This window comes from Python bivittatus, unplaced genomic scaffold (assembly GCF_059951505.1).
Source record: "Python bivittatus isolate LINGU-HERP-01145 unplaced genomic scaffold, Pbiv_v1 ctg000160_np1212, whole genome shotgun sequence".
NCBI lineage: Eukaryota > Metazoa > Chordata > Lepidosauria > Squamata > Pythonidae > Python > Python bivittatus.
In genome coordinates this window covers 7,555,679-7,582,199 of record NW_028277076.1, presented here as the reverse complement: position 1 = coordinate 7,582,199, position 26,521 = coordinate 7,555,679, and the positions used below count along the sequence as shown (strand labels likewise).

Genomic DNA, 26,521 nt, shown 5'->3' with positions numbered 1-26,521 from the left:
AACGCAATTCTCATAGAGTTCTCATTAGCGCGATTTATTGAGAGCCAGAAGAAAGAACAGGCTTTTAAAAAAGAAATTGGCAGCAGTTTAGAAGAGACGGCTGAGCACTGATTGTCATCTTTTGTCTCTGATAAAAGAGAGTCGGCAAGCCTTTTTTATTTCAGAAATCTACCAGACCTGTTTGACCATGGAGAAACAGTAATTAGGTCTGTCTTTTAGAAACAGAAGGCTTTGCAAAATGATTCTTATTAGGAATATCGTCGTCATTACCAATATTCTGTTTGCATCCTTCCAGGGCGGCTCTGTGAATTGTGCGATGATGGCTTTTTTGGGGATCCTCTGGGAAGAAACGGATCTGTGCGCCCTTGCGGTAGCTGTGATTGCAGGGGCAACGTGGACCCCAACGCAGTGGGCAACTGCGACACATCCACAGGCCAGTGTCTGCGCTGCTTGTACAACACTGCGGGGGAACATTGTGAGAGGTGCCGGGACGGCTTCTTCGGAAATCCTTTGGCGGCTAACCCAGCCATCAAATGCGCACGTGAGTCCCCCCACTAAGCATGAGAACTGTCCCAAAGGTTTTTGGGGTAGCCAAGATGGCAGGAAGCCATCCTGCCAGCCAAGCCAATGGTGCCGGTGATCAAATCAAGGCTACTTTGGATCTCAACCAGTGGCACTCCGCCAAACCCCTACGAGCGTTGCCTCTGTGTTGTCACGCTTAAGGCCGCTGAAGAGAAAGGTGGAAAAGGCATAAGAAGGGGTGGCCTTTATGTGCAACTGAGGTTGCTTCGTCCCAATTGGATTTGAAGGTCCCACAATCAAATTCAGCTTATCGCTTTGCCCCATCTCTTTCCTTCATTTGGCCCCACCAGTTTGGTCATGCCCACTTGAAGGAGCCCAGCCCTTGGCACATCACTCCCTGTTTGTCAGCCCTTCGAGATTTCCTGCCAAGAAACAAAAACCATGCCACAACTTTTATTTGGAGTTACAGTAACACAATCTTGCAAGTCTGAAAGTCCCTCCCCCTTCCCTTACTTTTACTCTCCTGAAAACTAGGGAGGGTCCCTTCTGAGACCTTTCCCACATCTTCTCTCCTTCCATGGACTAAGATCTCTCTTCTCTGACCATTGCCTAGGCTGCAGCTCTTCCTTCTGTCCACTGTCTCCTGAGGTCATTCTCACAGCCCGTTACACTCTTCCTGCCCTCCAAATGAAAAAAGTCACCATTGCATACCCTTGTTTGTTCATTCAAGAGCTTCTTCCAACAATCTGTGATGTGTTGAGAGGAAATGAGACAGCCAGCTAATCCAGGATAGCAGTAAACTCTCCTCGCTGGTGTCAGTGCAGGATGAATGAGCAAGGTGACTTGTATGAGTTGCAGGCAGATTCCAAGACTCTGATCCCACTTCTGCCACCATTAAGTCCTAAATCAGCTCTTTTCAGAAAGCTCACAGTATTCTTAGTGTTCCTGGTTGAATCAGGAGCTTAAACCAGTAGCCGTGACTGTGCACTTTTTTAGCCAACCGGTTGTATCCCAGTATAAGGCTGTTTCTCCTTCTCGCTGTCTTTCGTCCTAGCCTGCAACTGTAATCCTGGAGGCTCTGCCCACGGACCAGAAGCTTGTGACCCTGTTTCTGGCCAGTGTCACTGCCTTCCCAATGTCGCTGGACGGGGCTGCACCCAGTGCCTTGAAGGCTATTTTGATCTACAGCCAGGATTGGGGTGCAGAAGGTAATAGGAGTGGGATGGAGGGAAGAGAAGGGGAAGAAAGTTACAGAAAAAGCAGAACAGGGCTACGAAACGCAACTTCTTACAAATGGGTGGCTTCTCGATGTATTGGGATTACGGCTCCCCAAATCCCCTGTGCCCTTTGGTTTTCTAGATCAGTGCTTCTCAACCTTGGCAACTTGAAGATGTGTGGACTTCAGCTCCCAGAATTCCCATGGGCTTCGATGTGTGGGCTTCAACTCCCAGAATCCCCATGCTGGCTGGGGAATTCTAGGGGGCGGACTCCACGCATGCCGAATAGGGAATTCTGGGAGTTGGTCCATGCATGCTGGCTGGGGAATTCTGGGAGTTGAAGTCCATACATCTTAAAGTTGCCAAGGTTGAAAAAACTTGCTCCATATGATGGTCGGCAATTGGTGCCCGTCCCATCCAAGGAGACTCATGCTACATTAAACCAAACATTTCCTCTTCTCTCTCTTTCCTCCAAGTTGTCAATGCCACCCAGTGGGAGCCCAGAAGAACACTTGCCACCCCATCACAGGGCAATGCGTCTGCCATCCTGGCGTGGCAGGACTGTCATGCAATCAGTGCCAGGCTGGGTTCTTTGGCTTCTCTTCCCAAGGCTGCCAAGGTAGGCCCAGCCCCCCTTTGACTCTGTTTGTAAAGAACTTCATTGACTCGTCCTGAGGGAGGTGGAGGGGAGGGTTGGGGACATCTGGACCCCAAACAAAATTCTACAATCAAGGCTCTTCCTGTCCAAGATGATTTCTCCTCCATTCTGCACCCACTGAAGATGATCATTTGGGCAAGTAATGAGGCCACCCCCAAATGCCTTCACCCTTTTTTGTTTCCTTCCAGCCTGCAACTGTTCCCAGATTGGTTCGGTCTCCCTCCAGTGCCATGATAACAGCACATGTGTGTGCAAGAAGGGCTTTGTGGGTTACAAGTGTGACCAGTGTGATGTGAACTACTTCTTGGACCCAGGAAGTAAGCAATGCCAAGAGTGTCCTCTCTGCTACAGCCTTGTGAAAGAGGAGGTAGGATTCCTGCTCCAAAGTTGTCTGCTTTGATCAGCCAAGTAGTCAGTCAATCAGCCTTTCAGTCGGCTTAATGGAGTGTTGTCAATCAATCAGCCTTTTGGTTCATTGGAATATCAACTTTCTTGATCAGCCTTTTAGTCCCCTTAACAGAATGTCAATCAGCCTTTTGGTCAGCTTCCTTAAATATACAGTATACAGGTAGTCCTTGCTTAACAACAGTAATTGGGACTGGCAACTCCATCACTACGTGACACAGCTTAAAGCACGACATCACATGACTGCAACACTTAGCGACGGCAATTCCAGCACTTCCAGTGGCCATCATTAAGTGAATCCTGGTCACCATTTGCAACTTCCTGCTGGCTTTGATTTTGCTTATTGGAAGCCAGCAGGGAAGGTCATAAATATGACTGTGGGACATTGCAACGTTGTAATTGTGAGCTAGTCACTGAGCGCCCAATCGCAATCATGTGATTACGGGGACACTGCAACAGCCACAACTACAAGAACCCATCATAAGTCCCCTTGTTCAGCGCCATCATAACTTTGAACGGTCGCTGAATGAGTGGTCGTTAAGCGAGGACTATCTGCATGGCTTCCTATTCTACATGTTTGGAGAGATGATGTCTTCCTCCAAGACAGACTCATGTTGACCTCTTTCTGTGCAGACAGATAGATTGAAGGACAAGCTGGCAAAAATGGAAGCGTGGTTGCAGAAGCCCAACTGTGACAGATCAAAAGCAGATTATTATCATGTTATGCTTGGGGAGACCCCGCGTGGAGACCACCTCCACCATCAGTTCCTGTTGAAAGGTAAAAACAACGGCTGGTTGGAAAGAGGGTCATCTTCTGAAGAACAGGAGACCTCACTTTTCTTGGACAAAAAGGGTTGGGGCCCCAGAGGACATTAGAAAAAGGGGTAGAGAGTGAAACATTAAATGAACTTTATTCTCTTGCTTTGAATAATGTAATTCTGTTAACATTTGCACAGTTACAGTAGCGTCTATCACCTCTGGGTTGAGGTCTAACGCTTCAGAAGAACTGGAGGATTATGTGAACCAGAAAATATGTGATGAACATTCTATCCCATATGGACATGTGCATGTGCACACACACACACACACACACACACACACACAAATCAACAGAACAGGCTAGAGGATGAGTCAGAGATCACATGGGACTGATGTTGTAAATCAGGTGGGCCAGTCTGTTGGGTACCTGTGTGTTAGAGGACAAGGAAGGCAGGGAAGTTGGGTTTGGACCTTTTGGCAAACTTCTCCTGGCCTTCAGGGGCTGTAGGGTCGTTCCCCCAATCTCCATGCCTTGTTTCCAAACATTCACAAGTAAGTGTGTTTGCCTTTGGGCAAGGGGAGAGTTGAAAGGGCAGGACCTGAAGACGCAGGTCTCACTTACCACCAGGCCAATGGAAGGGCTCTACTGGCTTTTCTTCCCTCTCTGCCCCACCCCCAGATTTCTTGTGGTCCAGCTTTAGAGGTATGGACCTGGAAAGCCCACCCAAGCGATGATGTGTCGGTTCCAGGTGTGAAAGTTACTTTCTTGGAGAAGATGACTGAGCTGAAGGACTTGGTGGGTGATGCCTACAGTCGGCTCTGGAACGCCAGCAGCAGCATCGGTTGCGACGGTCACCGGGCTACCAAAATGTGTGGGCTCCTTTCTGACATTTGTTCCACCCTGCAGTCCACCCATCAGGAGATCCAGATGGCCAGTGAGATCCTGGAGACCACGGTACCAGATCTTTGCCCATCCCTCTTTCTCCCTTCCCATCCCCGCCACGCTGCTTAAGGTCGGGAAGTTATGATGAAGTTCAACCCCAGCCCGCGTCTTCTCCTCTCTCCCTCTATGGATCGATCGATCCCTGCAAAAAAAACAGAGGGGGAGATACGGGGTGGGTAAAAGAAACTAGGGTGAAAAAGGGAGAAAATCGGGGTGCTATTTTTTTCCTTCTCTCTCATATCCCACAAACGTCCATCATACTACACCACTGAATGATTTTCCTTAAGCGGTTTGAGCCACGAGAAGGGGAAATTGAACATAGGAGTGGAGGCTATGTGGGATCCAAATTTCTAAGCAGTCTTCCAGCTGAGAGTCTGGGGCGATCAAAGGCTGCTCGGGTATAAAAAGAGACCATTTCATAACGAACGCAGAAAAGTTTGCAATTTTTCTGCCGTCGTAAAGGCCAGCTGGATCCATTTCGGTTGTCATTCGCCTCGTTTCCAAACTATTGGTATCTAATTGGGAAGAACGCTGGCATCTGCCAAAATTAATGAGTCTTTCAAAACAGCATTAATGGGTGAAATAAAGTTCTGCTCCAAAGGGAGCTGCCGAGCACTTAGGAACAAAATTCCTCCCCTTCAAAACACAACCACAATCAAGAGACCACAAATTCCATCCAAGATACTGCCCGATTCCCACAACGCTATTAACTGAAACGCTGAAACCTGAGTGAATGAAGTCACTCAACCTGCAACCTTGGAACGAAACTACGATCTGTAGGCCCTCCCCAGCAAGGAACCAGATCATCTCCCCCGGTTTGCCTCTGTCAGCCAGGATTCCAAGATACACTGCTCCTGGGCCTGGAGGCTCTACCGGACCAAAATGTGTATCCACGAATGCTTTTGCCTGATTCGATTTCCACTTTTTAGGGCTGCCTGCAATGTGTTTGCAGAGCCCACTGCAAATGATGGAAACAAATTCATTTTGCAAAGCCAGGAGTAAATCAGTATCTATCTATCTATCTATCTATCTATCTATCTATCTATCTATCTATCTATCTATCTATCTATCGCTCATCTGCAATCGGCTTTATAGTGCCAATCGCAAATGTTTGTTTATTTATTTGTAATTGACTTGCAGAGCCAATTGTAAATCATTTGCATGCGTTTATTCCTTTGCAATTGGCTCCCGGCGCCCAGTGTAACGAGCGCACGCTTGTTTATTTATGTACCATTGGCACCCAGTGCCAATTGCAAGCGATTAACATGTAAGTTGCTTGTTTATCTTTCGATGGCAGTTGCAAACAACTAGAACTTACTTATTTATCGGGAGTTGGCTTCCAATGCCAATTACACATTTATTTTAATTTCTTTAAAGGAACGTCTCTTGAGTCGACAGCTTGCGGGAGGCATCCACGGGCGCGTCCTTATTTTTGGCCATAATAAAGGAGTTTAGTTCTGTCTTCTTTCGGGAAGCTTAGTAGATCTTCAGATTATCCTGAAGATCTTCCGCCCAGTTTGTAATAAAACGATTCAACACAATTTAGTTTTTTAGAGCAATCCAAGTTTGCTAGCTGGCGCCCCCTAGTGGGCAAAGGTATTTAATTTATCTTTTTAAATTTAAGTTTAATTTTTTTTAATTCACAAATGATGGCAAATTAGCCTCTCCCCACACCCCCTGTTTGAGGATTTTCTGTCCTCTCCATATCATGAAACGTTTCTTCTTTCCGCTACCCTCAACTCTCCCAAGCGACGGCCCGAAGCAAAAGAACAATTTTCCATTTTTTCCCCGCCCTGCTAGGAATTTTCTTCTGGGATTTCCTATCGGTCTACAAATTGGAGCCGCCATGCACTCGAATCCAGCACATTGGCCCGTGGGTAAGTTTAAAAGCTGCCATAACCAGATTTCACCATCCTTGTTCACATTGCGCACTTGTTAATCAATTAATTTAATTAATTTAATTAATTAATTAAACTTGTTAATTAGTCGGTTAATCAGCAGAAATACGCATTGATTGACTGGGGGAGCTCGGATTAAATATCTGGCCTGGTTGGTTATATGGACCGCCCAAATGCAATTGTTTTGCCACGCGCCTTCCCAAAAAATATATTTTTGAACTTCTGCAAAATTTGTGAGTTGCCCAAGGTTGTGGTTACAATATGGGGGTGGGAAGGGGGGCTGTGTAAGTCTTTAAAAATAAATTAAAAAATAGATTTTTGGGTGGGTGAGGCTGTGTTGGTTTCAGAAAGGATCTGAGCAAAAGACGTATTTTTGCTCTTAGCAAATTGTTATTTTTAATAAATTGCGTTGCAAATGGGGGTGTAATCACTCTGCAATAGTTTTCCTGTTGGCTCTGCTTGATTTTTTTAAAGGATACCTTTTAAAAGAGGGGCTGTAAATATTGGATAGCTAAAACTGAAAGTCAATTGCCATCATCTAAAATTCAGAGGATGAACTATTAAGGAGTCAATATCTTTGTAGGGAATATTCATCCAAGACAGAATATTGGGCCAATATTCACTGTCAAATTAGAATGTGAGAAGAATCTTTTGTGGGAGTAAATTCCTTCAGATTTCCTTCTGAGTGGCACCCCAGAATTTGTGTGCCCTTCCATCTTTGATTTATTCTTGAACTTGCCAGAAAAAAAAAATCCAATGTCAAAATATCCTCCTGCATTTTCCATTTTGCAAAACAGAATTGGCTGTAGAGATTTCTCTTAAAGGAGAGGAGAATTTTGGTGACATTTCTCCTGGGGAGTGTGATCTTTTGGTGTGCATTTCTTTCCAAGGTGTCAAAGGAGAATGTGTGAATGTCCTGAACTTCCTTGGACCATCCTTTCTCCAGCTATTTGCAGCTTTTCTGGCTTTCCACGCTGCTATTAGGTCCCAAAAGGAGACTTCAGGAGGGGTTTCAGATGGGAAGTAGGGGCAGCCAGGGAGGCTGCAGGGGGGGAGAGAGATGGGGAACAGAGAGTCCTCTCTCCAGCCACCTGCAGTCTCCCTGGCTGCCCACCTGTCCCTTCAATGCAAAGGAGAGACATAATGGAGAAGACCCTTCCAAGGGTCTTTTTAAGATGGGGAAGTGAGGGCAGCCAGGGAGGCTGCAGAAGGAGAGAAAGAAGGGAACAGACAATCATCTCTCCAGCGCTCTGCATCCTCCATGGCCTCCCACCTTAATCCCAAGGGGGAATACAAGGGGAGAGGCTTATTCAGAGAGGAAAGTGGGAGCAGCCAGGGAGGCTACGAAGTGAGATATGGGGACCAGACAATCCTCTATCTGTCTGCAGACTCCCTGGCTCCCCATCCTTTCATTCAATCCCAAAGGGAGATCTTGGGGGGGGGGGGATTCCTTCAATGGATTTTTCAGATGGGGAAGCGGGGGCAGCCAGGGAGGCTCCAGAGGGATAGGGAGATGGGGAACAGACAGTCCTCTTTCCTGGCACCTGCACCCTTCCTGGCTGCCCACCCTTCCCTTCAATCCAAAGAAGAGACATAATGACCCTTCCAAGGGTCTTTTTTCAGATGGAAGAGTGAGGGCAGTCAGGGAGGCTGCAGAAGGACAGAGAGATGGGAACAGACAATCCTCTTTCCAGCCCTCTGCAGCCTCCCTGGCTTCCTTCCTTTCCATTCAATCCCAGCGGTAGAGCTGCTGGATTGGGAGCAAGGAGACTCAGGATCTAGTCCACCCTCAGCCACAGACTCTCATGGAGAGATTTTGGGCCAGGGAGTCCCTCTCAGGCCAGCCTACCTGAGAGGGTGGGCGGCTGTAGGTAAAAACAGCTCGAAGTGCAGACCAACCAAAGGACTACGTTATACCAAAATGCTGTACACAAGAATGCCAGATGAAATTCTCCAGTTCCTTCAGCTTAAGGTGGAATACGAGGATGTGTTTTTGAGGAAGAGCAGACAGATTTGGGCCGACAGGCGGGGAGATGTCCGCCACCGCAGTCACTCGGTTGGGTTTCCTCTCTGCAGCCATGCTGAAATGGCATCCTCGGTGGAAGACGTTGCCAGAAGGGCTGGGCTGGCGTCCCAATCGAGTTTCCGTCTTCTGCAGAATGTCGCAGACGGGAGCGAGATGCGGGAGTTCAGGCGAGAGATGGCCGAGAGGTGAGTGGATGGGACCCAGGGTTGTGACCTGCTTGGGGCTGTGTCCCATGGGCATTCTGAGTTGGTAGTCCAGAATATCTGGAAGGACCCAGTTCAGGGTCTCTCTTGCAAATGTCTCCAGCGAGACTGTCTTCTAAGGAATCCCCTTCGGTTTGTTGAAAATCCCAAGCAGGAGAAGCGGCATTAGAGGAGGGTGATGTTACCACCCCTGAAACAAAACCATCACGCCTTTTTCACTCCCTTGCATGTCAAGGCAGACCCAAAAAAGGAGACTCGGAGCTCCTCGTTAAACGGTGGAACTCCCAGCCACTAGATGCCCAGAGGGGCTTCAAAAAATGACGGGATCAGTCGGTGGAAGGGCTGATTCAAACCCTTCCGCGCAAGAGAGCTACGTATTTTCTCTGCATGCCGAAACCCGCATCAGCCGCCTCCTGAGATTGGCCCGAGGCCTTCAGCCCCTAGTTAAGCCAACCTAAATCAAATTAAACCAAATAAATGAAGCCCAGAAAGAAACGCATTGAGTTTGGCCCGGCTTGCCAAGGCAGTTATTAAAAGAACTGGTTAAGCACGTGCGAAGGGGGCCTTTAAGGGTAGAGCCTCTCCGTATCCAGTTCTGGGGGACATGGGCAGGAAGACCCCACCAGGAAGGCTTCCCAGGAAGCTGCTTTAGGAAGGATTGACTCAGCTCGGTTTTTTCTTCCCTGGACCTCATTTCTTCTAGTTTTGATCTTTGTGGAATCCCTGGACATCCGGGGTGGGGGGAGAGACGTCCCACGCAGGCCGCTTAGACGAGTCGGCGGACTTGCTGGACGACCTGAGATGTTTGCCTTGCAGAGGCGAGAAAATTCGGAGGATTCAGGAAGAGCTTGTCTTGCAAATGGAAGAGGCGGGGGACGTGGTTTCAGCCCATCAGAGCAACGCGGCCCTGGTGCAGACGGCTACTTTGGAGCTGGTGAGCGACGCGTTCGTTACGGGCTGGTATTCCTACATCTTTCATTCATGTAATCGGTTTTGACTCATATTGGACCACGTTGCCTATGCTCCTTGTCCAGCTGATGGCTTTTCCAGTTGGATTCCAGGTCTCCTCAATCAGGGTCTCTCAACTGTAGCAACTTTAAGGTGTCTTGACTTCAACTCCCAGAATTCCCCAGCCAGCATGTTTAAGATGGGTGGACTTTAGAATTCGCCATTATACTGGCTGCAGAACTCCCAGAATTCCCCAGCCAACATGCTTTAAGATGAGTGGACATCAACTGGCAGAATTCCCCAGCCAGCATCCTTTAAGATAGGCGGACTTCAGAATTCCCCAACATGCTGGCTGCAGAACTCCCAGAATTCCCCAGCATGCTGGCTGGGGGATTCTGGGAGTCGAAGTCCACCCATTGTAAAGTTGCTAAGGGTGAGAAACACTGTCTTAAATGATTCCTGCAAAGGAAAGTCTTTTGCTTAACAAGCTTGGGTTAGTCCCTGTTGCTGTTTTAATGGTGGTCTGATGGGTGCAGTCTTGGGAAATTCGTTTTATTTCTTCATTTTGCTTAGGTTTTTTGTATGGTCCTGGGCAACGCAGCTTGGAAAATAAATATACAGAAGTTCCTAGCATGCAAAAAAACCAAAGTATTAGGTTTCCAGGGTTGGGAGAAGAGAAGGAAGTTTCTTTCTATTTCAGGTAATGGGGGGATAGGCACATAGTTTGATTTAAATGGGAAACGAGGCAAAATTAAGCAGGAAAAAAAAAATCTCTTTCCCACTAGGTTGTTCCCTTAACTGCATGGAATTCCTTGTACTCGCCTGTAGGCAGATTCTAGTCGCCGGTGGAGAGCAGGCTAATGCTTCAGCCTAAGGCTGATTTATAGAGCATAAGCCACACTGGGGGGGCTCAGATGGGCAAAAAAGCCCCAAACAACCCACAAATGCCATCATCGTAGTCATAAAACCACCTTCTCAAGTCTGATTAGTTTTTATTTCAATGAAGTAACCCCCTGCCTGTGATCCTGCAGCGCCCTCTGGTGGAGCAAGCTGGAACTCTCGTGCAAACGGCGGAGGAAGTTAAACAACTGGTTGGGGCGAAACACAGGCTGATGACCAACAGGTCCTTGGCTATACAAGTTGAGCTACGGGAAGAGCTGCAGAGGGTGCAGCCGCTGGAAGAGGTGAGTGCTCTGCAGCTTGCTTTTGACCTTCCTTTTGCTCCAAAACCTGCTACACAAACCAGGATGCAAAGAAACCATCAATTAAAGGACTGTGTTACAACCCAGTGCAATGCAAGATCTTGGCTGTGTTTCCTTGCTCCATTCCAGAGGTCTAAATCAGGTATTACAAGAAGCTGCAAACTACTTTCTTTCTAATAAGTAAAGTCCTGGTGGTTGGGGGTGGAATGTCTATTTTTCACTATGAGGACTAGCTACTTTATTCTTACGTTAGCTGGCAGCTGCAGTTTGGAAAACGCCTAGAGATGGCTTTGCGCTTTCAGGCACAGATGGGGCCCTTTGAGCTGTCCAAGGGAGCCAACCAAGACTGGGTTCACCCATCTGGCTAAGCCACCATGGCTCACTTTTTAAAAGGGCCTCCATATCTGCCCTGCAAAGCTCCAGATGGGCACTAGGGGGCAGTAAAGATGTACAGAAAACTAACTCTGGTCTGCCACCTAGCGATCAGCTCGAGATTTGCAGCCCAGGTACGACTGCCATATGCATACAGCCCCATAACTCACGGCTGGTCATTTCAAGGGCTGGGTTCACACATCATCCTCAACCAGAAGGAACCGCCCAAGGTTATGGCTTGACTTAATGACTCAGGCCGAGTCTGCTCCAGAGTTAAAGAATTGCAGGTAGTCCGCGCTTACCGACCACTTGTTCAGCGACCGTTCTCAGTTACGACGGTGCTGAAAAAATAACTTTACCACCCATTTACAAACTTCGCAGCATCCCTCAGTTACGTGATCGCCATTACAGTCCGTATGCCTTGCCTCATGCCTGACTTTTGATTTTTTTCCTTTTTTCCTCCTTGCGGAGCAGAGAGATTGGAGAGGAAGGGATTAGAAGAGAGTAAGCAGGCACGCAGTGGGGAATACACCAGGCTGTTTGCGTAGTGCGCTGCTGGTGCCAGCGCATTGCTTTCCATGTGTATTCCCCACTGTGTGCCTCCTTACTCTCTTCTAATCCCCTCCTCTCCAATGAATGCAAATTCAAACATTAATTCCCTTTTTGGGAATTATCCCAGTGCCCAAACAAAAGCCAAAGGTGTGAAACTGATTCGCCTTGTCACTTTCAAACTGGAAAGTGCAGTCGCAGTTATGTGATTTCCTGCTTCGCTTAGTGACGGAGTTGCCGGTCCCAGTTATGGTCGCTAAGTGAGAACTACCTGTACAACACTTCTTTTCTGGGGAGATCTTCTTGGTCCTAATCTTGCTTTTTCCTTTTTTTCCCCCTTTTTTATATAGTTTTTATTAAAAGTTTTAAAAAATAATAAAAACTGCAAGAAACTAAATCAGAACAGAAAAAGTAAAAAAGAAAGAAGGAAAGAACAGAAAAAGCTAAAAGTGCAATAAGAAAAGAACATAGAAGAACATAGAAAAAAAAGAAAGTTATAAAGATATAAAGACATAAAGGAGGGGCTTCTGATATTCTTCACAGCAGTTATAAATGCAATTATATTTTAACCTCTCTCTTCTTTCTATAATCTATCCTGTCTCATCATCAAAACCATAAATCATAAGTTCATTTATTTTTTTCAACTTTATTAATTAAAAATAGCAAATGAATACATATAAGACATTGCGTGATACATATAAAACACCAGTGACATAGAACAATATATGCATGGAAAAGAAGAAACATAGTAAAGAAAGAAAAATACAGAGGAGGAAAAAAAGGGGGGGAAAGCAGAACATTTTAAAAGTGGGGTTTCTAACTGAACGGTGAATGTATCTACAAATATGTTATTTTCGCATCTTTACTAGTGCCAGTAAATATCTCCTCTCTTTCTGTTTAATTAAATATCCGACAACTACATTTTATATACACAATGTTATTTTTTGGGTTAATTCCATGTATCTAAGAAAAGGTCGCCAATCATTCTCATAATCATCCATATTCTTGTCATTTAACTGATCCGTAAGTTTAGCCCTCTGAGCTAAGTCCATTGTCTTAATAGTCCATTCTTCAATTGTTGGGATCTAAGTTCATTTTTTTTTTTAACAAAAAGCCCCTGCCAATCAATGTAGATATTGTCTTTTCTCTCATCAAAGAAGCCCGTTTATTCAACTCAACAAGATCGGTCCATTTCACCCACCCCTCCTCCGTAGCGGGCAGTGCCAACCTTCCCATCTTTTTACGCAGAATAATCTCACCGCAGCAAATCCTATATTGAGATAATCCTCCGTGGCTCTTTTTTAAATGTATTTGGATTTATTGACAGTTCAGCTCTGGACCCCGCCCATCTCACGAGGAAGTGAGTTTTTAATCTAATCTTGCTTTTTCCTGGCTCACAGTTATGGCGAAGAACGAACGATGCCCGCGCGCTGGCAAAATCTTCCCTCGCCAACGGAGAGGCGGCGGTTTCCGAAGCGAAGGCCTTGGTGACCACGCTGGACGGTAAAGCGCGAATAATCCCAACCATTTACTCCCAAGAATATTTTCTCCAGGAGGGATAAACTCACACCCAGGCACTCCTTTTCCATCTGGAGCTAACCTCTGGGAGAGAAATGTATGCCATCCAGAGCCAATCCTACCGTGAACTAGAATAAAGTCTTACGGATGAATCTGGGTGCAAAAAAAGACAGAAAAAAGTGGTTTTTATTTGGGGGGGCGTTAAGCAGCGGTTTGGTTTGGGGGGAGAATGGTCTTACACTTTGGGGACTGGCATTTTTTCTTGGTCCTGCGTTCAAATCAAGAATGAGGTTGTGGCAGGAGAGATCTGTCTGCTCTGCGTCTGTCAATGCTTTGCTTGGATGGTGTCGCTTTGCGCTTTGATGAAGAAGAGAAAGAAAATAGGCTTGTTTTCAGGTTTTGGGGAAGTATCTGGGGCAAGACCTAGTTTATAGGTCTATCGTGAAGAGTGAGGACAAAAAGCGAGGCTGAGAATATTTTTCTAATTCCGCAATGGAATCATAGACACCGTGTGTGCGTTTCTGCAGACACACGACACAGACTATGATTCACATCACACACGCTTTTCTGCAGGCACCCTATATCTTCTTTGGACGGTTGCGTATTGGGAAGGGACCGTTCAAAGGGTGCAGGCTCTTGGGTGTGTAAAGGACCAAGAACGTGGGTGTGTCTGCGTGCGTGGGTTTGTATCGGCGTGTTGGGCAGATTCGGATTCGGAGTTTATTTCAGTCAAAGACCAGGACAGAACAAAACAATGAACGACCTGTTTAAAAGTAAAAGGGGAAGGGCAGATATAAAATACAAGCTAAAAGAATTCTGGGACCCAAAACGGGGTTCTTTCCCGGAGACGACGGCCAAGAACTTTGCCGGACACGAGAAACTCTTTAGACCAAATTCCTTTCTGGGTGCGCAGCAGGAAAGGCGATTCCTCTATCGGAAGAGGCTCCCCAAAGAGATCAGGGTTTTTATACATTTTGCTTCAAGGAGGTACAACATTGAGAGATTACGGAGGGTTCAAGAGGTTCTCCATCGCCTTAACTGGGATTTCCAATTGATCTCTCCTGGGCAATGGACCCCGCCCCATATCTGTCGTTTTCTCAAGAGGTGTCACTGCAGGTGAATACAGTTAAGAGGTTACCAAGGATAGATGTGCATCCCGAAACCTTTGATACGTTATCTAGGTTAGATGTAGGCTTACCTAGAAGGGTCATCTATGGGTGAATACATCCCGTATATCTTTAATAGGTAATCTAGGTTAGATGTAGGCTTATCTAGAAGGGTCACCTATGGGTAAATACATCCCCTATACCTTTAAAAGGTTATCTTGGTTAGATGTAGGGTAATAGGAAAGGGACACCTATGGGTGAATACATCCCGAATACCTTCGATAGGTTATCTAGGTTAGATGTAGGCTTACCTAGAAGGGTCATCTATGGGTGAATACATCCCGTATACCTTTAATAGGTTATCTAGGTTAGATGTAGGCTTATCTAGAAGGGTCAGCTATGGGTGAATACATCCCATGTACTTTTAATAGGTAATCCAGGTTAGATGCAGGCTAACATACAAGGGTCACCTATGGCTGAATACATCGCATATACCTTTAATAGGTTATCTAGGTTAGATGTAGGCTTATCTAGAAGGGTCACCTATGGGTGAATACATCCCATATACTTTTAATAGGTAATCCAGGTTAGATGTAGGCTAACATACAAGGGTCACCTATGGGTGAATACATCGCATATACCGTTAATAGGTAATCTAGGTTAGATGTAGGCTTATCTAGAAGGGTCACCTATGGGTAAATACATCCCCTATACCTTTAAAAGGTTATCTTGGTTAGATGTAGGGTAATAGGAAAGGGACACCTATGGGTGAATACATCCCGAATACCTTCGATAGGTAATCTAGGTTAGATGTAGGCTTATCTAGAAGGGTCACCTATGGGTAAATACATCCCCTATACCTTTAAAAGGTTATCTTGGTTAGATGTAGGGTAATAGGAAAGGGACACCTATGGGTGAATACATCCCGAATACCTTCGATAGGTTATCTAGGTTAGATGTAGGCTTACCTAGAAGGGTCATCTATGGGTGAATACATCCCGTATACCTTTAATAGGTTATCTAGGTTAGATGTAGGCTTATCTAGAAGGGTCAGCTATGGGTGAATACATCCCATGTACTTTTAATAGGTAATCCAGGTTAGATGCAGGCTAACATACAAGGGTCACCTATGGCTGAATACATCGCATATACCTTTAATAGGTTATCTAGGTTAGATGTAGGCTTATCTAGAAGGGTCACCTATGGGTGAATACATCCCATATACTTTTAATAGGTAATCCAGGTTAGATGTAGTCTAACATACAAGGGTCACCTATGGGTGAATACATCGCATATATCGTTAATAGGTAATCTAGGTTAGATGTAGGCTTATCTAGAAGGGTCACCTATGGGTAAATACATCCCCTATACCTTTAAAAGGTTATCTTGGTTAGATGTAGGGTAATAGGAAAGGGACACCTATGGGTGAATACATCCCGAATACCTTCGATAGGTTATCTAGGTTAGATGTAGGCTTACCTAGAAGGGTCATCTATGGGTGAATACATCCCGTATACCTTTAATAGGTTATCTAGGTTAGATGTAGGCTTATCTAGAAGGGTCAGCTATGGGTGAATACATCCCATGTACTTTTAATAGGTAATCCAGGTTAGATGCAGGCTAACATACAAGGGTCACCTATGGCTGAATACATCGCATATACCTTTAATAGGTTATCTAGGTTAGATGTAGGCTTATCTAGAAGGGTCAGCTATGGGTGAATACATCCCATATACATTTAACAGGTAATCTAGGTTAGATGTAGGCTAACATAGAAGGGACACCTATGGGTGAATACATCCCCTATACCTTTAAAAGGTTATCTTGGTTAGATGTAGGGTAATAGGAAAGGGACACCTATGGGTGAATACATCCCGAATACCTTTGATACGTTATCTAGGTTAGATGTAGGCTTACCTAGAAGGGTCATCTATGGGTGAATACATCCCGTATACCTTTAATAGGTTATCTAGGTTAGATGTAGGCTTATCTAGAAGGGTCAGCTATGGGTGAATACATCCCATGTACTTTTAATAGCTAATCCAGGTTAGATGTAGGCTAACATACAAGGGTCACCTATCGGTGAATACATCGCATATACCTTTAATTGGTTATCTAGGTTAGATGTAGGCTTATCTAGAAGGGTCAGCTATGGGTGAATACATCCCATATACATTTAATAGGTTATCTAGGTTAGATGTAGGCTTACCTAGAAGGGTCACCTATGGGTGAATACATCCCGTATACCTTTAATAGGTAATCTAGGTTAGATGTAGGCTTATCTAGAAGGGTCAGCTATGGGTGAATACATCCCATGTACTTTTAATAGCTAATCCAGGTTAGATGTAGGCTAACATACAAGGGTCACCTATCGGTGAATACATCGCATATACCTTTAATCGGTTATCTAGGTTAGATGTAGGCTTATCTAGAAGGGTCAGCTATGGGTGAATACATCCCATATACATTTAACAGGTTATCTAGGTTAGATGTAGGCTTACCTAGAAGGGTCACCTATCAGTGAATACATCCCGTATACCTTTAATACAAAATCTAGGTTAGATGTAGGCTAACATACAAGGGTCACCTATGGGTGAATACATCGCATATACCTTTAATACGTTATCTAGGTTAGATGTAGGCTTATCTAGAAAGGCCAGCTATGGGTGAATACATCCCGTATACCTTTCATAGGTAATCTAGGTTAGATGTAGGCTAACATACAAGGGTCACCTATGGGTGAATACATCTCGTATACCTTTAATAGGTTATCTAGGTTAGATGTAGGCTTATCTAGAAGGGTCAGCTATGGGTGAATACATCCTGTGTACCTTAATATCTGATCTAGGTTACATGTAGGCTTAACTAGAAGGGTCACCTATGGGTGAATACATCCCGTATACTTTTAATAGGTAATGCAGGTTAGATGTAGGCTAACATACAAGAGTCACCTATGGGTGAATACATCGCATATACCTTTAATAGGTTATCTAGGTTAGATGTAGGCTTATCTAGAAGGGTCAGCTATGGGTGAATACATCCCATATTCCTTTAATAGGTCATCGAGGTTAGATGTAGGCTTACCTAGAAAGGTCACCTATGGGTGAATACATCCCGTATACCTTTAATAGGTAATCTAGGTTAGATGTAGGCTAACATACAAGGGTCACCTATGGGTGAATACATCTCGTATACCTTTAATACGTTATCTAGGTTAGATGTAGGCTTATCTAGAAGGGTCAGCTATGGGTGAATACATCCCATATACCTTTAATAGGTTATCTAGGTTAGATGTCGGCTTATCTAGAAGGGTCAGCTATGGGTGAATACGTCGCATATACATTTAATAGGTTATCTAGGTTAGATGTAGGCTTAACTAGAAGGGTCACCTATGGGTGAATACATCCCATATACTTTTAATAGGTAATCCAGGTTAGATGTTGGCTAAGATACAAGGGTCACCTATGGGTGAAAACATCGCCTATACCTTTAATAGGTTATCTAGGTTAGATGTAGGCTTATCTAGAAGGGTCAGCTATGGGTGAATACATCCCGTATACCTTTAATAGGTTATCTAGGTTACATGTAGGCTAACATACAAGGGTCACCTATGGGTGAATACATCTCGTATACCTTTAATAGGTTATCTATGTTAGATGTAGGCTTATATAGAAGGGTCAGCTATGGGTGATTACATGCCGTATACCTTTAATAGGTTATCTAGGTTACATGTAGGCTAACATACAAGGGTCACCTATGGGTGAATACATCTCGTATACCTTTAATAGGTAATCTAGGTTAGATGTAGGCTAACATACAAGGGTCACCTATGGGTGAATACATCTCGTATACCTTTAATAGGTTATCTATGTTAGATGTAGGCTTATATAGAAGGGTCAGCTATGGGTGATTACATGCCGTATACCTTTAATAGGTTATCTAGGTTAGATGTAGGCTTACCTAGAAGGGTCAGCTATGGGTGAATGCATCTCGTATCCCTGTAATAGGTTATCTAGGTTACCTTGGTGTCCTGCAAGAATCACAGGCACAATACTTTTCCATTCCCTGCTCCTCAGAATACGATAGAATATTATTACCGCTGTCACTACTGGTGTAAAGTAAATCTCTAAACCTAAGAAACAGAGTGTGTATTTATCTAAAACTAAGACATGAAGCTAAAATTCTCAGATTTTAACCTAAGAGGTAGGTTAACATAGCATCTCTATCTATCTATCTATCTATCTATCTATCTATCTATCTATCTATCTATCTATCTATTCTATCATCTATCTATTCCATCCATCCATCCATCCATCCATCCATCCATCCATCCTGTTCTTCCTTCCTTCCTTCCTTCCTTCCTTCCTTCCTTCCTTCCTTCCTTCCTTCCTTCCATCTATCTATCTATCTATCTATCTATCTATCTATCTATCTGTCAGGTATGAACCATAAAGATGCTAAAGAACAGGGGAGTGTGTTGGATTACCATTTGACAAACTGAGCCCAAATCATCTTGGTCCCCCGTAGCAGCATTTTTTTCCATTTTTTTCTACACGACAATGAGGACTAGGGCCTTGATGTGTTTTTCTTCTTAATGATAACTGGAATGGTGGAAAACTGCCGATGAATTATGAGCCCCTTGTAGGGAATGTACTTCATCCAGCTTGAAGCAGGATAACCACCCCCTTCTTTCGCCAGCAGGAATGAAGAACCGGGCTGCACGTCTGAAAGGCCGCACCGTTGTAAAGAGGAAAAGGGTGGCAGTGCGGGACAGGGCAATTGTGGAGGCTCAGAGGAAGATCAGACAGGCCCAGAGAGCCTTGAGCAATTCTGGACCCATTTCTGCAAAGGCCCTCAAAACCGCCAGCGATGGGGAATCCGTCTCCAAGAAAAATGCTGAGGTAGGAGTAAGTCGCGCTTTCTAGAGGACTGTTTCTCACGCTCAACAACTTTAACATGTCTGGACCTCAGTTCCCAGAATTGCCCAGCCAGCATGCTTTAAGATGGGTGGACTTCAACTCCCAGAATTCCCTAGCCAGCATGCTTTAAGATGGGTGGACTTCAACTCCCAGAATTCCCTAGCCAGCATGCTTTAAGATGGGTGGACTTCAACTCCCAGAATTCCCTAGCCAGCATGCTTTAAGATGGGTGGACTTCAACTCCCAGAATTCCCTAGCCAGCATGCTTTAAGATGGGTGGACTTCAACTCCCAGAATTCCCTAGCCAGCATGCTTTAAGATGGGTGGACTTCAACTCCCAGAATTCCCTAGCCAGCATGCTTTAAGATGGGTGGACTTCAACTCCCAGAATTCCCTAGCCAGCATGCTTTAAGATGGGTGGACTTCAACTCCCAGAATTCCCTAGCCAGCATGCTTCAAGATGGGTGAACTTCAACTCCCAGAATTTCCCAGCCAGCATGCTTTAGGATGGGTGGACTTCAATTCCCAGAATTCCCTAGCCAGCATGCTTTAAGATGGGTGGACTTCAACTCCCAGAATTCCCTAGCCAGCATGCTTTAAGATGGGTGGACTTCAATTCCCAGAATTCCCTAGCCAGCATGCTTTAAGATGGGTGGACTTCAACTCCCAGAATTCCCTAGCCAGCATGCTTTAAGATGGGTGGACTTCAATTCCCAGAATTCCCTAGCCAGCATGCTTTAAGATGGGTGGACTTCAACTCCCAGAATTCCCCAGCCACCATGCTTTAAGATGGGTGGCCTTCAACTCCCAGAATTCCCCAGCCACCATGCTTTAAGATGGGTGGCCTTCAACTCCCAGAATTCCCCAGCCAGCATGCAGGCTGAGGAATTCTGGGAGTTGAAGGCCACCCATCTTAAAGTTGCTGAGGTTGAGAAACACTGGTTTAGATCTTGGCTGATCTTTAAAAAAGTACATGCATACACAAAAGTTATATCACAGTTGTTTTTGTTTTCTTTTCTTTCTTTTTCTGTGGTTCAATTTTTTATTTTTTATTTTTGGTCTGATAAATAAGGGCTTTTTTTGAAAGAAAGAAAAAAGCTAAGCCGAATTAGACTCCGTTAGTACTCGGATGGGAGGCCACTAAGAAATCCTGGCTAGACAAGGGAAATGGAAAAGGAGCTGAGAAGGAGGCTACTTTGGTACCGAGGAAAACAACGTGGCTGTGTCTCTGAAACCACCGGACTCGAGCGTGGCGTGAGGGAAGCTTTGTGGATTCACAACCTTTCCTCCTGTGCTTCACCGTTTTTTCCTGCAGGCAGCCGAGGACATGCTAAGGAGCGCAAAGCAGAAGAGGAAGCAGGCTGGCAAAGTTTCCGCCCAGGTTGCTCTGACCATGGCAGAACTCTCCAGACAGGAAGACAGGGCCAAAGAACTGGGGATCCAGCTTGGGAAACCTGAGGAGGTCAGTCACCTTCGCTAAGGTACATCAGGGCAGGGAGCATTGGAGGAGGTAATGCGAGACTTGTCTTGTTTGCAGGTCGTGGTGGAGATGAACAGTCTTGGCAAGGACCTCCGAGAGGCCCAGCGCTCCCTGGAGATGGACATTAGAGCGCTCAACCACCTGCTCTCCAGTCTAGGTGAGTACCCCATTCGTGGCCCATTTTAACTAACCAAGGTTAGCGCAAACCGAGCTTGCCAGGTTGTGCGACTGCATGCATTAGCTGGTGCAGGTTGTGTTAAAATAGAGAGCTGAAAGGCATCAGAGGGAGGGTGATCAAGCATACCTGTGGATTCGGTTTTACCTGGCAGAGACACACCTGTTCCATGGTTGAGCCTTCAGCACTTCCCACCGCTACCACTAGAGGGCAGGCTCTTGTTTAAAAAATAAAATAAAATCACTTTGGGGTTGAGGTTCCATGGAGAAATCCATACTGTTTCCTTAGCATCATTTCTGTGGTTTCCCGGTGCCAAGATTTCGTAATCCAGCCTGCTTCAATTAATCAACTTAAAAAGTTATCCCTTGTGCCAATTTTCTTCCACTCTATCTTCCACTGATCCTTTCTAATAGCCTCTCTGCAGGCAGAAATCAAGCAGGTCAGCCTTTCATTCTGGCGCGGCTTGAGACAAGCTCTCTGAATTTGACTTGGACCGGCCAAAAAAGCGGCAGTCGAAGCCACTGAGCCCCAAATTAATACCTAGCAAATCTAATGTTTATTGAAATGTTTCTTTGGCGCGAGGGATGTGTCATGGTGAAGGGGATGGGATAACACCAGGAGACCTCACTTCGGCCGTGGAAGTTCCCCGAGAGGACTTGGGGCCAACCACAATCTGGTATCCTGGCCTACCTTACAGGGTTGTGGTGACAGGAGAAAATAAGTGATTGTACTGTGTTTAGATATAAGCACACACCGAGAAAACATTTAAACAACATTTAACAGCGTTTAAATTAATACCCTGTATTTCTGTCTGGAGTCAAACGTTGATTGCTTAGAAGCAATCAAATCAACGAAGCGTTCCAGGGTTACGCCCGACCCTTCTGGGCCTTTCATTTATTTATTTATTTATAAGATGTATATGGCCGCCCATCTTAATTCTGGGAGTTGAAATCCAGGCACGCTGGCTGGGGGATTCTGGGAGTTGAAGTCCCCCCGTCTTAAACTGGCTAAGCTTGAGAAGCCCTGCTCGAGGAAGTTGCGGTCCAAAATCTGAGATGAGATTCGCGACGGAAGCACCCAGGGTGGCACGTTTATGCCTTGAACTGGATGGCAACAGAAATGTTTTTCGAGTCACGCGTGGAGTGTGTTTGCGTGACCCGGTGGTCCTTGACCCCATTTCGGCAAGGCCTCTGTAGAAATGGGTGAGCAGACTAAGCCTAACATAGTTAGAATTTACAATATTTACGCACGGCGGTTTGGTCTGTCTGGATCCAGAAGGAGTTTTGGCGAGAGCGCAGAATGCAGGATCTTTTTTTTAGCTTTCAGGCTTGATGCAGAAGCTTAACGCTTTCTGTTTCTTCTCTTGTTATGGCTTCCAGCTGGGTTGGAAGATAACAAGCATGGGCTTACACCGGGGGAACCCGGGTTCGTGAATTAGCCCATTGTCTGGCTTGGCACTTAGATTCAGCTGCAATCCAAATTTAGCACTAAGTAAAACGCGTAGCGTTTTGCACGAGCAAAGCCACCAGATCTTTAACTGGCCGGGCAAAGATGGTTTGGGAAAAGGTTAAAGGGCACCCCATGGAAGGAAAAACGAGTAAGAAACCCAGTGGAATATTCAGCGGAGGCTCAGCTGCAAAGCTACAGCACAGAGACGGGGTACCGTAAGAACTAGAAGCAGGAATTGATTCCCAAAGTCATTTAAAATCGATCTGTCTTTACTTTCTGCCAATAACTCGCAAGGCGACTGCTCTGAAGGCCCCGTAATGTGTATCTGAAGGCATTATTATTTATTATTTATTATGATTTATTATTTATAAATCATAAATCATAATAAATCATCATCGGGGGGGGAAATTAGGGGTATAAAGATTTAGGAAAATCAGAAGCACAGTGGCATTATAGCACGAAGGTTGGATGTAGAGACTCAGGAAGAGGACCTTGATGGAAATATGTCAAATTCTTTCCCTAGGCCAAAGGGGCTGAAACATTTTTTAAGTCCAGAACAACAAGATAATATTCAGAAGTGACTCAGGTAGACACCTCCCTAATTCACATGGGTATAGGAGGGGGAGGAAGTCCAGCACAATCAGACTTGCAAGATTGTTACGACAGCCAAACTCAGTCAAAGTAGTTTTAACCTTCCTGTGGAGTCAATTTCCTGGTCTGATCTACCTAGTAGGGCTGGCGTTGGAGCTGGGGTCTCCATCCTAACGCCAGCCCCCATGCCAACACCATGTTTTGCTTCCCCCAGGAAACCTCGATCAGCCCGTGGCTGCGCTCCGTGCCAGCCAGGTCCAGCTGGCAAGCTTGCAGCTGCGCCTGGCGGGGCCGGGTGCCCTGAATGAGACGCTGGGCATCTTGGAGCAGGAAGCCGAGCAGCAGCGGGAGAGGCTGGAGGCCTTCGAGCAAGACCTGGAGGAGATCCGAAGCGACAAGGAGAACCTACAGGCCATTCTTCAGAGCTTGCCCAGCGGCTGTTAGAGCTGAAAGGAGGCTGGAAGAGCCTGGTGGCTGAGAAATTGCCATAGAGTGAAGACTGGTGCGGATGGATTAAATATAGACATTTTTTAAAGGAAATGCTTCCAGAATGCTATTGGTAAAAGAGTCAAAAGCAGGCAGATTGAGTCATCTTTATTAGGGACCGAGAATAGCTTTGGGCATCATTGGTCGTTCTGTGCTGCCCAACCGACCTTGACCATAAAACCCTGAGCTGGCAACCCCAAACTCCTTGCTGCCATGGGGACTAGAAACCTGAAACAGCCATTGACAAGTCAAGAGTCTTGGAAAACTGAGCGCTATGCTTCTCAGTCCAGGGGTTTTGGAGCCTAGTGGCTTCCAAGGTATTGCCAGAGATTGGGACCCTACTGCAGAAAAATGAAAATCAGGATCAGCAGTAAATTAGGCGCGGGAATATACCACTTGCTTGCGACAGATTCCAGTTCTTCTGCTTCAGAAGTTTGAGAAGTGGTTTTTAAAAAATTCTCACTCTTTTTAAGGCAAGCTAAAAAAAACCCAAAAAAGCAATGTCTCTTAGCTGTGAAATTGACCAGACCAGCGATGGTAAAATTGACCAGACCCACGATGGTGAAACTGACCAGGCCAGCGGTTGTGAAACTGACACCAGAGCCCTTGATGCAAAAGCCGACGTTCTCCCATCCCTTGTCCTGCAAATAGAGCCTTTGCCAACCGCGATCCCAGCCTGTGATGCTCTGCGATGCAAACTCTGTCATGCTTCTCTTCCCACCGAATTTGGATCCGGCAAATCCGTCTTGCCTTCAGTGATCTGGGATTCATTAGCCTGCTGACGCGGAAAGTCATTCCGGTCCAGTTCAGTTTAAGAGGGAAACTCTTTGCAGACAGAGTCACACATATAACCAGGAAAGCTTTATCTGAGTTTTAAGAATACAGGATTTGCACTGTATGGCTGTCTGTGTTGTGAATATTTTGATAGATCTCTTTCTCTCCCCCCCCCCATGCATTAATTCTGATTTAATGTTGAAATGGAGATGTTACAGCCAACGGTGCAAATGTTTACAAATATCTTATTTTTCAGCCTGGGCAGGACTCTGGAATTTTATCTGCGAGTAAAGATCAAGTAGAAACTGAATGCTAAATCCATAGTACACCCATACACACCCCAGCGACGCATCATCTTTACATTCCTGCAATTCCCAGGCATGCATAGGTCGATGGATTTACATTTTAAATATTTAAACGCAGCCTTGTTTTCCTGGGAGGGAGGGAATGGTGCTCCCGACCCTTCAAAAGGATGAGACAAAATTGCTCAGCAAAAAAACACCCGTGGTTAAAAATAACAGCCACGCCATTCCTTCAAAACTAATTTTAGGCTGAGTTGATGTAATCCCATGTTTAGCCGTGATTTATTGAATGAGCTACGATGGGTTGGGTTGGCACAACATGTTAATCCCTAAACTATTATTTATAGGCGCCCGTGGGTGTGTTTATATGAATAAAACCAAAAGTTGATGGGTTAGTATGCAATAGCCAGCTCCTTAATTTCTTTTAAAAGCAGCGATCAACTCTTGCCCTTTTGATTCCATGGAACTACAGCTCCCATCATCCTCTGCCCTTTCCTGTGCTGGCAGAGGCTCCTGGGAGTTGTAGTCCAGCAACACCTGCAGAGCTTCAGATGTCCCCCCCACCCCCCCAAATATAATTTGGATCTGAGAAAGCTAAGCAGGGTCAGACTTGATTAGGACTTGGATGGGAGACCACTAGGAAATCTGAGCCCTGTGGGCTAGACTGAGACGTTGACAAGCCGTCTTGGAAGAGGTCGAGCCCTTCTGCCACGAAATTTATACCAAGAATTGTCACTTCAGGGTGTCTGTTTTTCAGTCTGGAAAGATCTGGAGGAGGGAAATCCAGATAGATATTTTATAAATTGTGTGGGCTTCTTGGTTTCTATTGAAAAAAAAATGTACCAAATAAAAACATTGAAAGGAAAAAGGGAAAGAAAGATGGTGAGAAAAGAAGAAAAAGAGGAAAAAGAAAGGAGAGAAATGGGGGGGGGAGAAAAAAAGGAAGACTAAAGATTTTAAAAAATGGCTTCTGATCTTCTTTACAGCGGTTATAAATGCATTTGAATTTTATCCTCTCTCTCTAAAGTTGCATCATGGCTAAAACGTGTGAGCTTCGCGTATCACACAGAGGGGTGTTTTCTCCCCTGGAGAAAAAAATCTCTGCTGCTTCCGGATTCTTTCCTTTCCGTATCTTTTTAGTTGCAAATGCAACTGTGAAAGGACGGGGTTGTGAAAGCCCACCACCCCGCGGCGCATCCCCCTTGAAAGGGAAAGAGAAAAAAACTGGGCTGAAAGAGAGAGAGAGAGAATCCCGCGAGCAGATTCCAGCCTTCGCCTGGAGAGCTCGGATGTTGATTTCCCCAAGGACGTTACTCACGCTCTGGAGTCCTTGCCCAAACAGCCCTCGGCCCCACGAAAGCTCGGCTTGTCTTCCAACCAGGGTCTGGATCCTGACGTTGGATGGTGGAGAGCAGAAGACCCTTGGAAGGAACCCCAGCAGAAGACATCCACTTTGGGGGAAGGCTGGTGGGCAGAGGGAAGGGCTGAGATGTAAGGAGTATGTGTTCTCGGTGGCTTCTGCTGTAAATGTCCACCATGGTTGGCTCAGGAGAACCTTCCTGGAGAATCGTGTTTCTCCTCAGGGGCACCAAAGTTTTAGCTGATGCTACTCCAGATGTCTGGCTATTTTTGTAGACTCCTAGCCTTGGGAGGGACCTTGGGGGTCTTCTAGTCCACCTTCTGCCCAGGGCAGGAATCCTCAGATCGTCCCAGTTGAATGGTGGACCAACCTTTGCTTGAGACCCTCCAGAGATGGAGACCCCATGACTCCGGAGAGGGAGGCAGGCTGGGCCACGGCTTCGTGGCTCTCGTGGCTGGGAGATTCCTCCTTATTCGGAGTCTGGATCTCCATCGGCTGGTTCTTGTCTCATCTTGGGTGCTACAGCGTGTCAATCCGCAGCCCTTCAAGGACTGGAAGACTGCAATCGTGTCTCCCTGAGCCTGCTCTTCTTTAGGCTAAACAGACCCAGTTCTTCAGGGGATTTCGCCTCCAAGCCCCTCATCATCCATATCCCCCTT

The 26,521-nt window shown here is 45.7% G+C and overlaps 1 protein-coding gene across 1 annotated transcript in view; it reads left to right on the top strand.

Annotated features, from left to right (window-relative positions):
- The window catches only part of LAMC3 (laminin subunit gamma 3), a 55,388-nt gene extending 30,432 nt beyond the window's left edge, over positions 1 to 24,956 (top strand). Inside the window, exons 14-28 of the mRNA XM_025177396.2 lie at positions 296 to 541; positions 1,577 to 1,730; positions 2,216 to 2,358; positions 2,586 to 2,764; positions 3,436 to 3,580; positions 4,311 to 4,516; positions 6,305 to 6,381; positions 8,479 to 8,613; positions 9,448 to 9,565; positions 10,611 to 10,763; positions 13,103 to 13,205; positions 19,028 to 19,227; positions 20,561 to 20,707; positions 20,783 to 20,882; positions 23,155 to 24,956. Coding sequence (XP_025033164.1) covers positions 296 to 541; positions 1,577 to 1,730; positions 2,216 to 2,358; positions 2,586 to 2,764; positions 3,436 to 3,580; positions 4,311 to 4,516; positions 6,305 to 6,381; positions 8,479 to 8,613; positions 9,448 to 9,565; positions 10,611 to 10,763; positions 13,103 to 13,205; positions 19,028 to 19,227; positions 20,561 to 20,707; positions 20,783 to 20,882; positions 23,155 to 23,384 — 2,336 coding nt within the window. The 3' untranslated portion in view covers positions 23,385 to 24,956. The remainder of the gene's footprint in view (positions 1 to 295; positions 542 to 1,576; positions 1,731 to 2,215; positions 2,359 to 2,585; positions 2,765 to 3,435; positions 3,581 to 4,310; positions 4,517 to 6,304; positions 6,382 to 8,478; positions 8,614 to 9,447; positions 9,566 to 10,610; positions 10,764 to 13,102; positions 13,206 to 19,027; positions 19,228 to 20,560; positions 20,708 to 20,782; positions 20,883 to 23,154) is intronic.
- The last annotated feature ends 1,565 nt before the right edge of the window (positions 24,957 to 26,521 follow it).